This window comes from Pygocentrus nattereri, chromosome 13 (genome assembly GCF_015220715.1).
Source record: "Pygocentrus nattereri isolate fPygNat1 chromosome 13, fPygNat1.pri, whole genome shotgun sequence".
NCBI lineage: Eukaryota > Metazoa > Chordata > Actinopteri > Characiformes > Serrasalmidae > Pygocentrus > Pygocentrus nattereri.
The window spans coordinates 10,336,511-10,350,485 of NC_051223.1; the positions used below are offsets into that span (position 1 = coordinate 10,336,511).

Consider the following 13,975-nt stretch of genomic DNA (forward strand, 5'->3'; position numbering starts at 1 on the left):
CAGGGTGTCGTGAGGCAAAATAGTCCCTGAAGAAAATTCACCATTTTACCATCATCAACGTGTAAAAGTTCAGAAGACACGAGTAGGTTCACTAGTGGTTCTGGATAGTAAATAAAATATCTATATTTGTGTTGTAGTCATGGCGACCCCTGGTTTCCATCACCACCACTGTCTGAACAATTAACCAGTGCAGGAATTTTGCAACATTGGTGGAGTTTCCCTTTAAGAACGTTTAGCTTCTCCGAGACGGAGTCGATTGGTTTGAATGAGTCGGTGAGCCGAATCGATCTCGTCCTGAGCTCTTCAGGTGGGGGAGGAGTCTTGAGCTCCTCGCGTGCTGCGTGTGCTCGAGGCAGCAGAAGGACGATCCTCATCACAGCAGCACACTGAGAGAAACCCAAGTGCGGATAATAGTGCGGAAAAAACGCTTTTCTGGCCTCCTGCTAGTCGGATAGACAAGGTAAAAGGTTTTGTATATGATGCTTAAAACGAGACTAAAGTTAGTTTTCTGTTTTGCCAGCTTAGTTTTTCGAATTTTCCGTTCCACCTTAAATGGTGCAGCAGTTACATTCTGGCGCTTCAGCCACCGGAGTGTAACTGTTGCACCATTTAAGGTGAAACGGAAAATTCCCCTTAAGACTCTATTTTTCCTTCAAATTTCGTCTTTGAAGACATTCCTGAAGGTCAAAACTCAGTCTTCTTGTTCATGTTGTATTTTTTTCTCCTCAGTCTTGGTCTCCAGACCTTTGAAGGCAAAGTTAGAAGAAGATGTTCCACACGAGAACATCTCCATCTCAAGCACCTGAGCCAACAGTCAACGACCTGTATGACCTGTAGCAGAACACTAGGTTTACATTCACCTGCAATTTAACTCCTCGACCTTCTTCACAGCATGTCCCATGCTCAGGTGGAGCTGCCTGGACTCGGCTTCCAGAGTCTACCTGTTGATATAGACCCTGAATGTGTGGAAAGAAGGTCCATCAGGAGAAACTCCTATGTGCTCCACAAGCTCAGTGTGGACGTTGAGCCTCAGTTTTACAGTGGCACGCTGTCCAAGGCGCTGTCATGGTCTGCTGAGAACATCTTGTCCGAGGGAAGGTCAGGTGAAGGGAAGGTGGACTCTCCTCCGGTCTCCAGTCCGGAGATTCCTACCCCGCAGACCTGTTCTTCCCCTTCAGAAACCTCAGAGACATGGAGGGTCTCGGGCCAGGACCCCAGCTCCGACTCGGACCCCGAAGTGGTCAAGCCAGGGAAGGCCGTCCCCCGGCTGGAGAGCAGGTGGGAGCAGGACGAGAAGGAGGATGTGGAGACCAAAGCTGTGGCCACTTCGCCTGATGGACGGTACCTCAAGTTCAACGTGGAAATAGGGAGAGGGTCCTTCAAGACGGTCTACAAAGGGCTGGACACGGAGACCACCGTGGAGGTGGCATGGTGTGAATTGCAGGTGAGGTTTTGGGTTTCTTGGAGGGGGAGGTGAACGTAGAGGTGGGCGATACATCAAAAATATGTTACTGTGATACTTTTTCATGATACACGATATTTTTTTTTGAGTTCTACATTTTGAAAAATCTACCAATAATTTTTATTCAATATTTGGCACTAAATTGTGTTAATTTTGCACCATTTGTAGTAGGATATTTAGGATATATAGTGGGATATATAGTGGATATTCTGGTCTTATTGGCCAAAAAAAACAGGCCAGACCTTAAATTATAGAAAATAATTGCAGCTGAAATCGCACTCGCAATATTCATCAGAAAAATTGCAATTCGATATTTTTCTCAAATTGTTCAGCTCTAATTTTTTTCAGTATTTGGCACTAAATCCAGTTAAATGGGTCTCATTCAGCACTCTTTACAGTAGGCGATTTTTCTGAAATTGAAATTTCTCAAATTGCGATTTAAAAATCAGGCCTGTTTTTTTTTTTGGGCCATGAAGATCAAAATATCCACCTTTTCTGGCATTAAGCTTGACCCCTTAATGTAGTGTGCCAAACTGCCAGTAAGTTGTGGTTGTGAGGTCACAACACGTAAAGGTTTGGTAGCCTCTGATTGGTCTAACTCATCTACAAGCACTTTTCAAGTGTTATTAAATTAGGTTAAAACTTAACACACTGGTTTTGATCGTTTTGGCTCTTGCGATTTGAAAATTGCACATTCTATAATTGCGATTTAGATACAAAAATATGAATTTTTCATCCTTACTTTATAGTAAAACATGCAGCTTGTTAGTTTCTAAAAGTTCAGAAAAGCATATTATATTATAACAGCAATTATCTTGATATCGATATTATCGTGGTATTGCCCAGCCCTAGTTGAAAGCTTTTAAAGCAATAGTTTGGTGACATTTATATATAGTCCGTCAGGTTTTTGCTTCTTTAGTTTTGTGCTGGAGCTACGAGGCTAATGGAGATAACAAGTAATGGAAGCTTATAGCCCCCCAGTTATCACTGTGCATGCCTGAATCAGCACACACTGTGCTACAGCGTTTTTGATAGGAACCAGGGGTCATCATGACTACAGTACCAATATAGCCATTTTATTTACCATCCAGAACCACCAGAGAACCTACACGAGACTTCTGAGCTTATGTGGGATATTGATGATGCGAAAATATGGAAAAATATGCTTTGTTTGTGGACTATTTTGTCTTGTATATATCCCTTCACCATGAATAGATTAAAAAAACATACATTTAAAGCCAAAACCTTCTCAAAACTATTTTAAGACAAGACATTGGACAGCATGTTCATAACCATTTCATGTAGGAACTTTCTGTGGGGGAGGTTTTAGAGGTGGACGTCTGGTTCCTATCACCACCACTGTGAACAATTCTAAGTTTCTCTAAAAATGGAGCGTTTCACACCAAACCACTCTGAAAAACTCATAACCATTGAGTTATGCAGAAACTGTTCTGCCTTATATCTGATCAGAAAGGTCACATTACAAATGCAATGATTGGTTAGAGAGCTCATTTGCATATCAAAGCCTTCCGTGATATCAGTTTGCAAAAGCCAGTGTTGCAGTAAAGAATAAACAAGCTTATATTGTCCTCTATAAACAACTCTGTGGTGCTCTGCTAATGTGACCGGGGTTAAGAGGCAGTCATGCTGTGTGGCCGGTCAATCCTGAGACTGATATCAATAATAAAGGGACCACAGTGGAGGTGTTGTGGTCTGAGTCACAGGCAGGACCTCTTCTTAGGTTTCTTGTTGAGCTGAATAGCTATAATGACATGGTGGGTAGAAGTTTCATGCCCTCAGTACTGAGTTTTCTGGATTTGTACTCTCCTGAACATTAATATCCTAAATAAATGATATTAGTTTTACCTCTACATCATATTTTTGCAGACTTTCTCTTGTTGTACATTGCAGTTTTTGGGTTTTGTTTCAATCTGTTGTGTTGGTACAGCTCCTTACTGCCTTACTGTGGGTTGCTTCGCTCACTTTGGAGCTTTAGCATTTTATTTTAGACCGAAACGATCAAAAAAGCAAAGAATAGAGTCTAACCTACTTTTATTAAAGTAACAAAGCGTTTACTTGATGATTCAGACCTGCCTCTGAATAGATGAAACCAGCTTGCTTTAGTTGGTGTAGCTTACAAATGAGACAAGGGCAGCGTGTGCAGCTTTAGACCGTTTATCTTGGGCTTTCATAAGCATCTACAACTAAAGCAGCGCTGCGGTGCCTTCAGACTGTGTTTAACAACCAGCTGTGCCATGCGCAGCCTGTGGCAGCTCATCTAATTGAGTCATGTGACAGAAGAACACAGCATTCTGGCTTCAGAGTTTCAGCGGTGTACCTTAAATAGTTGGGACTTACTACAAGCTATAAGGAATTAAGGGCAACATTCTGCGTCTTCTTGAAAACAGATTAAAGTTACCTTTAAAGCTGCAGTGTGTATGTTTGTGGGAGACCCCTCTGTTGGGAATGTGTAATTGCATGCAAAGTGCATTTTAACCCATCCGTGCAGTGAAACACCACATACACACTAGTGAACACACATACACTATGGGGCAGTGAGCATACTTGTCCAGAGCAGTGGGCAGCCCTATCCGCAGCGCCTGGGGAGCAGTTGGGGTCAGATGTCTTGCTCAAGGGCACTTCAGTCACTTGCTGTTGGCTTAGGGAATCGAACTGGCGACCTTCCGGTCACAGGGCTGGTTCCTTAACCATCCGCCCATGACTGGGTTGTGATTTCGGTCAGATATATTCTTTGCGGTGAATACGGCAAGATGGCAGAATGTGAACTTAATTTGGTTTAAAAACACGCACTGAATTGTAGCCAGCCAGGCTTACAAAGTGCAATAAAAATGTTCTTGATAATATATACAGCGGAATGAAAGCATGTGAAGTTGTACAGCCCAAAGTTTCCTGATATTATGTTCTTTATTCCTTTTTTTATTTAAATCTTTTACCCGATTTTCTCCCCAATTTAGTCGTCTCCAATTCCACCTGCTACTTATGACTCCTCCAGTCACACAATACTATCAACGCTAGAAGGGTGAAGGCAGCACAGGGTTCCTCCGAGACCTATGTAACCAGCCAACGCTTCTTTTCAAACTGCCACTCAAGCAACATCACGGGACAGCCGAACGTGCTCGGAGGAAAGCACCAACCCCAGATCTGTTACGTCAGCTAACAGACTCCTGCGCTGACTAGTATTGCGTTGAGTGATGGGGGGGAGGGGGCCCATCCTACCCACCCAGAGAGAGCGAGGCCAATTGTGCTCTCTTTGACTCCTGACTACGGATGGCTGTAGCATCACCAGAGATCGAACTCACAATCTCCTGATAATAGGGCCTACGCTTAGATGGTTGCACCACTCAGGAGCCCATTTATTCATTATTTATTAACTTTGGATAGTCATTAATGGCGCTTTAGTGGAAAATCAGAAACCTTGACCTTGAGCTGCACCTGCACCCTGCAGTTGCCTCCACTGAATAGCCCTCACTCATATATGGCTTGCCAGTCTTGCAGATTGTTATTATAAGAAGCACATATTGCTAATGTAACAGCTCAGATAGTAGACAGTTCTGGGCCGATTCTGGCTTTCATATGCGAGTGTTGGTTGACTACCAGGCAGATGTTTGGTGTTCCGGCCAGAATACAGCCATATCCTAGCCATTTTCCTGTGGTTTTGCCTCGTATCTGTGTTCCTGGACCAATTCTGGCATGAATGCTGTGGGCTGACAGTGTATGCAGCTTTATAGCTACTTGCTTTATAGCGTGTCAGCCAGATCTGGGCTGATGACCCAGCTGTATTCTGGGTCAGAACAAACACAAGTATGTGACAGATTTTGTTGTCTGCTGCCTTTGCCTGGCTTCTTTTTCCAGTGTAGAGATCTTCATTTTATTATACAGGACATAAAGGTGGGCACTTAGCAGCATCATTTATTATTTAGTGGTTACATGGAAAACAATGCAGACTTGCTTTCCATGTTATTTTTAATGTGTTGGAGTGAGGAACGGAATTGTAGACCTGTCAACAGGCAGGTCAAGAGGTTAAACGTGCTCAAATCTGCTTTGTTTGGTCAGAATTTGGATTTACATTGAGAATCAAGACAGTGCTAAACTTTGGCATTAATTAAGTCATTACTAGTTCTCATCCATTAGCTAGGTTTCCCAATTTTGTCCAGAGCAAACTGGGAGGATGAGGGCTAATATGGTTTTTCTGATGCTTCTTTGGACGTTGTGCTTGTAGGAGAGTCCTAACCAGTTTTGTATTTATGAGCTAATAGATAACTGCTGGAATTATCTAGCATTGTTGCTGGTTCGATCCCCTGAGCTGACAGTACATGACTGAGGTGCCCTTGAGCAAGACACCTAACTCCCAACTGCTCCCCGGGCGCTGTGGATAGGGTTGCCCACCGCTCTGGGCAAGTGTGCTCACTGCCCCCTAGTGTGTATGTGGTGTTTTACTGCACTGATGGCTTAAATAAGGAGGTTTAATTCCACAGTGTGCAAAAACACAGTTGGCTAATGGTTCTGAATTCTACGATACTTCAAGAAGATTTCACAATACATGATATGCCACAGTATTTTTCTCTAACATCTGGCAAATAGGAAAAGATGAAGTAGTACCACATTTAAAAATAATGATTTAGTTTTAATATTTCACATCCTGTGCTGCACTACATACCATACCATTTCATACTTAAACAGTGTGCTGCCTGGTGAAATGGCTGAATGCTTTGAATATGGTTCTATATAGAACCAATAAAGGGCTCAGCCATGGTTACGATGTCAATGTTATAACGACAGAAGAGCTATTTTTATAGATTTTCAGTAATATATATCATTTTGTTTTCTGACATAACAGAGATAAAAACCAACGAGTGGTGTCACAATTAAAAAATAGTATCAGAAACTATGCATGCTAATAACACTTTATTCTAATTTTAATTTTGCTGCACAAAATCATTAAACAGGACTATTTATATTCTCTTGGCAATGAAACATGCAGTTGTTCAGTGTTCTAGAAGTGCTGATATCCACGATATGTTCAGAAAAGCATATCGTGGTGTAATATATCTCAGTAGTGATAAATATCACCAGCCCTACTTCACACCAGCCTCTAATTATGAGTGTTGCTCTGAGCTTATTTCTCTTTGGTGCTCTACAGAACCCTGTTTCTTTGTAACGCTTATGGTTCTAAATAGAACCTTTGAACCCTTGGAGAACCATATTGTATGTGTAGTGTAGTATAGCTCAGTTATTTGACAATTCTAAGGTAGCGGGTTAGAAGATAGCCGAGGTCATCTCAAACTCACGTGTGTTGTAAAGCAGAGTAAACACAAGAGTTAAGCTTGTTTACTGAAGCAAACGCCCCGTGTTTTAAAGGCTATTACCTGACAGATTGCAGAACGGCCGTTAGTTACTGCTGCTGGACGATAGCCTGGACATTATTTAGGCAGCTTCAGAGTCAGCAAACGTAACATGACGAAGCAGGTGGTTAGACAAATGGGCTCATATTGAGTTCCTCTTACAGCGGATGGATTACAGTGATTATTGCGCTTCTGTGTGACGAAGTGTTTTAGATGGAAACTTTATGCAAATGCATTTTATTCATTTTATCCTTATTTTTGTCTTGAGTCTGACTAGTAGTCTGTCTTTTCAGCTGGGAGATGAATGCGTAAACATGATGAAGCTGAATATCGATCAGATTTTGATGTTAATAAATGAAGCAGTTATTCGCTGATGTCAACGTTCATCGGGTTTCTCTCAATCTGTTATATTTACGTTCGTGTGAGATGGACAGTGGCACTTTTTCTTCTCTGTTACAGATGCTAAAGCGATATATTTTTATTGAAGTCGTTTTAAATAAGCTTTAAAATTAGGTGTTCTTTATGAAAACTTTTCATTTAGGCTGTGGTCAAACTGCTCAGTCTCAAAGCCAACAGCTTTATTTGTAAATTGAGCTTGTTCGCAAAAAGAAGTGAAGAAATTTCACATACAGTACACAATTAGACAAGCGAAAAGGTATTATAGTACAGTATCTAGAGTGATACGACACACTGTTCTTATGTGAGCGTTCATATATTTGGCTACATGTTGATACAGAATTATGTTTTTTGATGGATTGGTGCACACTGCTGTGCTAAATCCAGTTAAACCAGACCAGTTATGCAGTATACATAATTTATCATAATAATGTTAAATATCACTGAAAACTCTCCAAAATGGTAACTTTACAGGAGAAGGAGAAAACTTGCTTTACTTTTAACGTAAGTCAATGGAACCAGAAGTTTTTCCAAGCTATTTTGGGACGTTTCTTTTAGTCCATTCACTATGAAATTTACCTACAATGTAGAAGTCAGTGACAACCCAGTGACATGGCCGCTGAGCAGATGCAAAGCAGGGATAACCTTCTCTGATTCCATTAAACTTAGCCTCAGGCTGCTCTGACAGGTGTGGGGCACTGCGGCCTGCAAGAGCCAGCTGGCCTTTTTTTCTCAGCCAACCAGAACACATGAATCATGTGACTTCCTGTTAGGATGAAACGAGGGCCCGAATGCCCGTTCTCAAAATCACTCCTAAAATGATAAAATAGAGGTGGGTATGGTAATGTTTCATCGCTATGGTGATAAACTGTTTCTGGTGCTCAGTGTGCTTGTTCAGTGCATATTTAGAGCATATATAGGTCTGCTTATGGTTTTAGTGCAGTGCAAGCTTAAACATCACTGTGTCTAGAGTTTTAAACATGGCACTGCTAGTGTATTGTGACTGTGTCAAAATATCATAATATTGTCTATCGTGACGATGCCTTTAATGACCCACCCCTGTAATAAGGTTTACATTTCATATTGAACCATGATTTTGAGTTTGGCATCAGTAGCCACGTTTACATGCAGCCTAATAATCCTACTAATAGCTCAATCGGAATAGAACACATCCATGTAAACACCTCAATAGGAATAGTCTAGTCTGATTGAGGCCAATTTCTGTGGGTAATCCTGTGAGGTGGGTAATCCTGTAAATAATCTGTTAAATAGAAGAATAATATCCGTGTAAATGCCTGTATGCGATTACATTCCCTGTCGGAAAGTTTAAGTCTGTTCTGCATGTGTGTCACGTCATAGTGAGAGTTTATACCGTTCAACACGGTGGAGCAGAAACTGGTCTGCAGAGGAGATGAAGTTTATGCTCTGATCTTTAAAAGACCGTGGTGGGACGGATGTCCAGCTTGTGTGCCTCAGAACACGATGTCTTCCTCTCGGCCTTCTTTAATAAGGACATGTGAAGGACGTTTTCCTGAGTCTGACGTCATTTTGAAGCAATTAAAAACACAATCACTGCTCGCTGCTGCTCATCTCACTCTGCTAATATTTTGCTGTAGAAGCCTCAATCATAGCCTCTTGTTCAAGCACAGCTTTTATGAGCCTTATAAGGGTGTACTGGATTACGATTAGAATTTTACGTTTTGTTTATTTTAGTTAGCTGCTTTTATCAAGTTTATTTTTATGTATTTATTTATATTTTATTTATATGTTTTCTTCTTAATTTAGTCATATCCAATTCCACCCACTAGTCAGGACTCCCCCAGTCACACAACACCACAAGGAGGGCGAAAGCAAACAGGCTTCCTCAGAGTCATGTGAAGCTCCACCGCATCTTTTTGAACTGCCGCTGATTTAACAGGCTTGAAGGAGAACGCTAACCGACAGTTCTGTTAGATCAGCAAACAAACGCCTGTGCTGGCTAGCATCATGCTGAGTGATGGGGGGGAGAAGGGGGGCCGTCCTACCCACCCAGAGAGAGCAAGGCCAGCTGTGCTGTCTTGGACTTCTGGCCACGGATGGCTGTAGCATCACCAGGGATCCAACTCGCGATCTCCCACTCTCGCCGCTCGGGACATACTCACCTTAGAGTTTATTTTATTTGGCCAGTTCGCTGTTTATCGTTATGGTATGCAGCGGTCAGGTCAACATGCAGGCCGAGCTGAGCTCCGTCACTGCCTGAGCTACAGAGAACAGAGCGGAGAGTTAAGGAGCTCTTAGAGCTACAGGACTGTCTGAAGATGAACACCGACCAAAAATGACGGAATAGTGGCCGTGTTTTCCTCCTCGCACACTGCTGGACCCGGACCACCTGGAGGCTCGCCCCTCCTGGTCCTGCCCCCTTGTTTCCAGACCCTGCCCCTGATTGTTACCACCTGTTATCCACCTGTCCCTCATTATCCCTGTTGTATTTAAGCTCAGTGTTTGTCCTGGTTTGTTGCTGGTCTTTGTTTGAGGTGTTAGTATTGTTTGAATTGTTTAGTCTTTGTCTTGGATCGTTTGTTTATTCTGTGTTGTTTATCATGTCTGTACCCCAATCTCTCCGTGTTGGCTACCCGACCCTAGACCGTTTTGACCCTGAGTATGGATTTGCCCATAATAAATCTTGCTTGTCTTCGCACATGCGTCCGCCTCTTCATCGCTCCACAACGTTACATCTGCAATGGTCATTTGTAATTCTTTAAATTAAACTATAGTTCTTTTTTTTCACCAAGAAGCAGTTTTTAAAATTTAAAACCTGTTAAAACAGCTGTGAATAGTGTCTGATACAATTGCACTTTTTCTACTTGTGATTTCAGTATAAAAACTATCCTTCAGCCCTGTTGTTGTGCCTCTATAATGGAGGAGAGTGATATGGTAAATGCACAATGTTTCTTTTTTATGACATAGAAGACATAAAAAGACCACGTTTAAAAAAAATAAGTGCAATTAATTTTTCTTAAACAGGACTATTTTATACTCTCTTTCTGATGAAACATGCAGTTGTTCAGTGATTTGGAAGACGTGACAATATCCACAATATACTCAGGAAATTTATCTCAGTAGTGATAAATATCATCATATCGCCCAGCCCTACTCCACACCAGCCTCTGACTGTGAGCTTTTTTCTTATCTTCTGCTCTTTCTTAGGCATCTCTGCCCTTTTTAGCTTCAGTATGAAAAGCAATGAATAAAAAACAGCAAGGATTTAATTATTTTCATAAAATTTTCCATACAGTAACAATCACTGTCCTTTTCACAGGTGTTTAAACCCCTTGAAACGTGTTTTTGTGGCTTGAAAACAAGACTTAGATACTAAACAGAGTAAAAGACAACCAGTCTAACGAATGCAAACTCATGTTCAGATTATTCGGATCAGCCCTAGACAAATCTGGAATGTTGGATGGTCACTGAACGGTCAGTTTGTGTCTGACCCAGCTGGACGCAGCCTTTTCCTCTGTGTTCTTCTTCGGCAAAGGAGGCTAAATGGTTAAATCATTTGCTCTCTGTCCAAAAGAGGCTTGAGTGCCACTAAAAGTCTTAATCAGCTCTAATGGGATTAAAGACGGCGGCGGCTGCTGCTGCTGCTGCTGTTGAGGCTTCGGCCTGTCCTTGATGACATCACCGCAAGAGCCACTCGAATGTGAGCAGCCGTCAGAGTGGCCTTATCTCTCCTGACCCTTGCACACAGACTCACGCCCTCTCGAACGCAATGTACAGAGGCTGAAGACTCTCCATGTCACTCTGCTTGATCATGTGAAATTTGAGGGGGAGCTGTAGAGCAGCGGTTATAACAGCGCCAGTGGTCATCCCAGTTATCCTGATCTAACATACAGAGGAAGAAGGCTGACCTCAGCATGACCAGATTCACTGAAAATCACCAAATCTGCAGAGGTTTTACTGTATATGATGGCAGTGCTCAGAAATAATACAGTAATTCTCACTGTCCTCCTATTCTGCACTGGATTTTAGTACAAATCTAATTTTTTGGCCGGATTCAGGTCCAGAACTGGTTAATTGAACCAAATTCAACAACAATAATAATAATAACAACTAATATATCATTGCAGTTGGAGCAGAACTTCAAATAAAAAAAACCACAACATTACAAAATATTCTTGGAGTATGTTAATGATGTTATTAGTAGTTTTTATCATCATTCTGGGCAGTTTCTGTAATAAAATGCAAAATGTAAACAGCACTTGGCATTTCCAGCTTATATGAAAAGAGAAATGCAGATAGAAGGATTTTTTTTAAGGTAAATCAAATTTTATTCAAAATGTATTATTTTTAAATAAAAAAGTTTGATATAACATGTAAACATATAAGGAATATAAGGAATGTTTCAGCCTGAATGGCCTTTTGAACCAGGCACAACACAGGGCGGCCAATCAGAACAGAGCTCATTTACATATATCTGTCTTTACGTAATGAAAACAGTTTTTTAGTAAGGGATAAAGAAAAACGGGAAAACAGTCATGCAAACAATGTATTGTGACACATAAATATTAGAAATGTTCCTATTCTGAACAAAGAATATGGGCCCTTTTAATAAAAAAGAAAATATAATTAACCACGCAATACATAAATTAAAAGTGTATTAGATATGAATTATTATTCACATTTACAAAAGAAATAAATATATTAAAATGACAAAATAGAAATGTGCAAACTTAAAAAAATACAACTTCAATAAAATGTAATGTGTACATTAATTAATATATATATATATATATATATATATATATATATATATATATATATTAATTTATTAAATATAAATGGGTGCTCAGATTCATTAAATAGAATAAAATGACAACATAAAAATGTAAATAACTACAAAAAACAAGAAATTTTAAAAATGCATCAATAAAAGTACTAAGTACATGAATTAATATATCTTAATGTAGTAGATATTAATTAATATTCAGATATATATGTATAATAATGTGACAGCATAAAAGTGTAAAATTACTAAAAGCACAATAAGAAATAATATAACATATAGTAATATATTAATAACATATAGTAATGTAGAATGTATTAATGATATATAATAAAAAAATATAACAATAAATTATGATAATATATTAATAACTTTAATTGAAGACAAATAAGTTAAAAAACCTAAAATATGCAAAATGGTGTTAAAATCCTGTAGAAAAATAACAGCAGAGTGATCAGCGGTGATTAAATGCTGAAGTAAAACCCTGGATATGGACCTGTAAGGAGCTCAAGGCTGCGTGAAGGTGCTCATTAAGAGCTTTCAAAACCAATAAAAGGATTTCGAATCCACTCCGGCAGCCGGTGTAGCGACGCTAATACAGGTGCACCATGCTTCCTCGGTCTGGTGGATGTGTTGGTGCTCTGCTGGTGATGCTTTGTGCGAGCTGTAGCATGTCTATTACATTTCCAGGTGCGCCAGAAAACAAAGGCCTTTCAGACAGTTACTTGGAAACTGTTGCAGGTGGTTTGTCACCTGCTGTCTGAAAAGCGCCTAAAGTGAGAAAAGATGAAAGCGTCTTGCTGTGAGGTGGAGCCTAAATAATTAATGTGGGTTTAAATGTCATGTCAATCAAGATTTACACCAAGATTTGTAAACACTTGATCTGTGGGACCAGATTTCCTACTCCTCGTGTATTTTGTTCACTGTCAAGGAAAATTTCCATCTTTCCATCATTTTGTTAAGAAAATGACTGTTTAATCAATTAATAATACTAGAAAGACAAATTACCTGCTGCGTTTAAGGATTGGTATCATTAGGAAATACAAATGTGTAACTGCTTGTCGTCTTCATGACAATGATAGACTCACAGAGTAAGAATCAGTATGGCCCAAGAGCAGAGCCCTGAGGTACACCCTGTTGCATGGGGTACACCCTGTTGTATCATGTCTTCCAGAGAAATACCATATAGGTGCACTTTGTAGTTCTGCAGTTACAGACTGTTGTCCATCTGTTTCTCTGATACTTTGTGACCCTGTTGTTCAATGGTCAGGACCCTCAAAGGACTCCCACAGAGCAGGTACTATTTGGGTGGTGGGTCATTCTCAGCACTGCAGTGACACAGACGTGGTGGTGGTGTGTTAGTGTGTGTTGCGCTGGTCTGAGTGGATCAGACATATCAGTGCTGCTGGAGTTTTTAAACATCTCAGTGTCGCTACTGGACTGAGAACCAAAAGCATCCAGCCAACATCGTCCTGTGACCACTGATGACTAGAGGACGACCAACACAAACTGTGCAGCAGCAGATGAGCTATTGTCTCTGACTTTACATCTGCAAGGTCGACCAACAAGGTAGGAGTGTCTAATAGAGTGGACAGTGAGTGGACAGTGTTTTAGAACTCCAGCAGCGCTGCTGTGTCTGATCCACTCACACCAGCACAACACACACAAACACACCACCACCAGATGGACTACAGCCTGTAACTGTAGAACTACAAAGTGCACTTATATGGTCAATGGAGCTGATAAAGTGTACAAAGAGTGTAGATCCATACATTCTGGGGGCTACTTGTTCTGTAACTGATCAAATAATTATTTATTTAATACTGTAATCCATAAATAAATCCTCTATAACCGCTTTAACGCAACATGTAGTGTTTCATTTGAAGACTTATTCCAAAATGTTGTCTGTCCCTTGGTAACAACTCTGAATATAATGTGGTTTGAAAGAGGAATAACAGCTGACGCGTATTTGACGCTTTGTCTAATAAAGGT

At 40.6% G+C, this 13,975-nt stretch overlaps 1 protein-coding gene across 1 annotated transcript in view; it reads left to right on the forward strand.

Moving 5' to 3' along the window:
• Positions 1 to 368: 368 nt before the first annotated feature.
• Positions 369 to 13,975, forward strand: part of wnk4a (WNK lysine deficient protein kinase 4a) — a 91,871-nt gene continuing 78,264 nt past the window's right edge. Inside the window, exons 1-2 of the mRNA XM_017695121.2 lie at positions 369 to 460; positions 730 to 1,444. Of these exons, the coding sequence (XP_017550610.2) occupies positions 893 to 1,444 (552 nt within the window). The 5' untranslated portion in view covers positions 369 to 460; positions 730 to 892. The remainder of the gene's footprint in view (positions 461 to 729; positions 1,445 to 13,975) is intronic.